The 3916-nt window shown below is 60.4% G+C and overlaps 1 protein-coding gene across 2 annotated transcripts in view; it reads left to right on the top strand.

Annotated features, from left to right (window-relative positions):
- Nucleotides 1–950: 950 nt before the first annotated feature.
- Btbd11 (BTB domain containing 11) overlaps nucleotides 951–3916 on the top strand; it is a 310957-nt gene continuing 307991 nt past the window's right edge. The window contains exon 1 of one of the 2 annotated variants that reach the window (XM_008843115.3): nucleotides 951–2595. In XM_008843115.3, coding sequence (XP_008841337.1) covers nucleotides 1449–2595 — 1147 coding nt within the window. In that variant the 5' untranslated portion in view covers nucleotides 951–1448. The remainder of the gene's footprint in view (nucleotides 2596–3916) is intronic. The other variant, XM_008843114.2, reaches the window with a different exon arrangement.

Below are 3916 nucleotides of genomic sequence, written 5' to 3'. Positions count from 1 at the left end.
CAGTGGAAGCATCCAAGCTAGTTTTGGGAGATCTCGGTGGGCTTCCTGTAAGAGGGATAGTGTAGAGGAGCTGAGGGTCCCCAGATGGGTAAGGCATGGTTTCGCCTTAGGTAAGTGAGGACAGATAATAACCAAGGCAATGCCATTTAACACAGAAGTGTAGCAAACACATGCGTATGAATTGTATCTTTCTTTACTCAAAAGAACATCCTCCCTCTGAGTAAAATTACCCTTTTTAAAGCTGAGTGGTCTGGAAGGAGGTCCATCAGAATGGCAAAGTGGCTCATGAGCCCTTCCTGTGCAAATCTGCAGAACTTTGAAGGATGGGTGTAGAGTTCTCCTGCCTTGCAGAAACAGAAACCTAGTGAGTCCGGGTGGCAGATGGCGTATGCTGGGAGATTCGTTTTCCATTGGCATCCATCTCCCTGGCCCCTCTGCTTACTTGGTTTATTTCCTTCCACACCAGAGCAAACCCAGGCTGAGACAAGACAGACACCCGTATGAATTGGTCAGAATACCTGAAGAGGGAGAAGAGAAAAACACGCTCCATGTTTGGAATGGTGGGAAGGAAAGAGAAATCTGAACAGCCAGAACAGAAAGTGACCCTCAGGCAAACACTTTGTGAACGCTGTGGGGAGCACGCAACGGTAAGGAGGTCATCTACCAACCTACAACCCTCTGGTTGCTTCGGGTACCAAAGCAGGAACCCAAGGTGCAGGGACAGGATGGCGGCTGCCACCAGTCCCAGTTCCTAGGCCGCTGCTCCCTACCAGCTGCAGCTGTGGTCAAGGCCGGGGGCGTGTCTGAGGGGCGTGGAGAGGAGGAATTTAAAAAAAATAATAATAGCCCTAATAATTAGCATCCTCCAATCCCATTGGCTCTCCTCAGGCCCTGCTTTGCATACGCCCGCCCCTCTGGCTGCCCGGGATTTGCTGGGGTTCTGCCTGGTTTTTGCAGCCGCCTTGGCTACGGTGCTTCAGTGCGGAGCGGGTGGGAGCAGAGAGAGCGGCGTCCGGGAGCTGGGAGCCCGCTGCCCGGGGAGCTGCGGCGGCTGCATCTTGGGCGATTCCGGTCCTGCAAGCTCTGTGGCCGGCGTTCCGGGGCCTCTGCAGTCATCCGGTCCCAGGGAGCAGCCAGCCGGACACTTTTTATTTTGGATGAAAGGCGCGAGTCCCGGCGGGAGCTTCCCTCCTGGCCTGGCTCGCGGCTCGTTGCGCCCCAGCTCTGGCCTCGACTCCGGAAGATGACTTCAGGGTCCGCCGTGTGTATTCCAGCGGCGACGGCTCCGGCAGGCAGCGCAAAGTAGTGACACTTGCTGGTAACGCCAGGTGGGAAAGTAAGCCTTGGCGGCGAGGAGTCCCGCTGTCCCCGCGGTCCCGGGGGCCCACAGCCCCTCGCCACTTCTTTCCCTGGGTTCCCCGGCGGCCGCAGCATGAAGTGGCGCAGCGATGGCCAGAAGAGGTAAGAAGCCGGTGGTGCGGACGCTGGAGGATCTGACGCTGGACTCGGGTTATGGTGGCGCGGCGGACTCTGTGCGCTCCTCCAACTTGTCTCTGTGCTGTTCTGACTCGCACCCGGCGTCCCCGTATGGCGGGAGCTGCTGGCCGCCTCTAGCTGACTCCATGCACAGCCGGCACAACAGCTTTGACACCGTCAACACTGCCCTGGTGGAAGACTCCGAGGGGCTGGACTGCGCCGGCCAGCACTGCCCGCGGCTGCTGCCGGACCTCGACGAGGTCCCCTGGACCCTCCAGGAACTGGAGGCGCTGCTGCTGCGCTCCCGGGATCCCCGGGCAGGCCCAGCGGCCCCCGGCAGCCTGCCCAAGGACGCGCTGGCCAAGCTCTCCATGCTGGTGAGCCGGGCGCTAGTGCGCATCGCCAAAGAGGCGCAGCGCCTGAGCCTGCGCTTCGCCAAGTGCACCAAGTACGAGATCCAGAGCGCCATGGAGATCGTGCTGTCTTGGGGCCTGGCGGCGCACTGCACCGCGGCGGCGCTGGCCGCGCTGTCCCTCTACAACATGAGCAGCGCCGGCGGCGACCGCCTGGGCCGTGGCAAGTCGGCGCGCTGCGGCCTCATCTTCTCCGTGGGCCGCGTGTACCGCTGGATGGTGGACAGCCGCGTGGCGCTGCGCATCCACGAGCATGCGGCCATCTACCTGACCGCCTGTATGGAGAGCCTCTTCCGGGACATCTACGCGCGGGTGGTGGCCTCCGGGCTACCCCGTAGCTGTAGCGCTCCCGGCCCTGGCTCCAGCTCCGGTTCTGGCCCAGGCCCCAGCTCCGGCCCGGGTGCAGCCCTCGCCGCGGAGAAGGAGCGGGAGGCGCCGGGAGGGGGAGCGGCAAGCGGCGGCCCTTGCAGCGCGGCTAGCAGCGCCAGCGGGGGCAGTAGCTGTTGCGCCCCACCAGCCGCGGCGGCGACCGCAGTCCAAGCGGCCGCAGCCACGGCCGCTGCCAACCACCACCACCACCACCACGTGCTCCACGAGGCGCCCAAGTTCACCGTGGAGACCCTGGAGCACACAGTCAACAACGACTCCGAGATCTGGGGGCTCTTGCAGCCCTACCAGCATCTCATCTGTGGGAAGAACGCCAGCGGTAAGTGGCTGCGCGGGTGCCCCCCCCCAACTCGGCCAACTCTGGACACAAGTTTGTCTCGCATCCCCTCCCGAGTCTCCCTGGCCACTCGCCGCTGTGTGGAGGCTCTGAGGAGGCCTTCAGGCTGGAGAAAGCCACAAATTCACACGTTCACGCCTCAGCTTGAAATCCATGTACTTGACACTGAGAAAAGTCTCGAGTCCGGAGCGCACACGGTTCCGCCCCTGTGCAGGCCCTGGGCAAAACCCAACACTTTGCATTTTTTAATTTAATCGAATATTTTATTTTATTTGGCGCAGACTTGGGTTTGTGCCTGGTAGCTATCGTCTAGAACCCTGTTATTTGGATCTTTAAGGTGCCATATTTCAGTACCCACGAGTTTGGTTAAGATCAGGAGGAGGCGCGTTCCCCTCTCGCCCCTCGCCTTCGGGGGTCTCTGTAGACGCACAGGGAAATCAAGGCCTGCGGTGGGGATGGTGGAGGGTTCAGAGCTGTGTGGGCCTAAAACAACCCACCGGGGAGAAGTGAGTGTGGCTAGAGCGTGTGGAGTGAGACTCCATAGCTCAAGTTTTCTCGGGCAGTTTCTAAGCGCCCGAGCACAGACCTGGCGGGGACTTGGCATTGGGCAAGGCCCTGGATTCCCACCTCCACGCTCTGGCCATTCCCATCCTCTGCTGGGGGATCTGCATCTGTCACCCCTCAGGTAGAAGCGCCACCGGGGACCCGGACCGGATGGAGGGGTTGTCAGCGGAGGACCTCGTTTCCGGCGGATTCTGAAATCCCCTCCTAGCACCCCGTTGTTTTGGAGGGAGCTGGGTGGGTTTGAACTCATGGCTCTGGCAGCGGAGTGGGTGGAGTTGGGGTGCTTATTTTTGAGAGCTCGCACTGGCGGGCCCTGCCTGTCTGCAAAAGCCTAAGCTAGACACATCAAAGCTTCAATTTTCCACAGGAAATGGTAGAAGCGTAACTGGAGACTCTAAAAGCGAAATAAAACTTTGTTACGTATTCCGGCGGTTTGGCCGGAGGTTGCGTGGTCGGAGCTGAAATGCAGCCTTTCTGGGCAGATTTCATTCATGTCGCAGCCTGTCAGTTTCCTCTCAGCCGAAGGAGAGATGCGGCGGGCTGGGCTTGGTCTCTGGGGTGCCAAGAGTGCGAGTGGGTGTGCCGGCGCATGTGTGTGCAAATGTCATGACTGCGCAGGAGTTAACAGGCTCCCGGGCGGGGCCTGGGGCTCCAGCTGAAACCCTTGGAAACCTACCCTGTGGATCCCTTCACCTGGATTTGATCATCGTGGGGGAGGGGAAGGAAAAAGAGCAAAGTC

Source organism: Nannospalax galili, unplaced genomic scaffold, assembly GCF_000622305.1.
Source record: "Nannospalax galili isolate Female #2095 unplaced genomic scaffold, S.galili_v1.0 scaffold39, whole genome shotgun sequence".
Classification (NCBI taxonomy): domain Eukaryota; kingdom Metazoa; phylum Chordata; class Mammalia; order Rodentia; family Spalacidae; genus Nannospalax; species Nannospalax galili.
The sequence above is the reverse complement of the archived record's forward strand: the minus strand, read 5'-3'. Positions and strand labels throughout refer to the sequence as shown.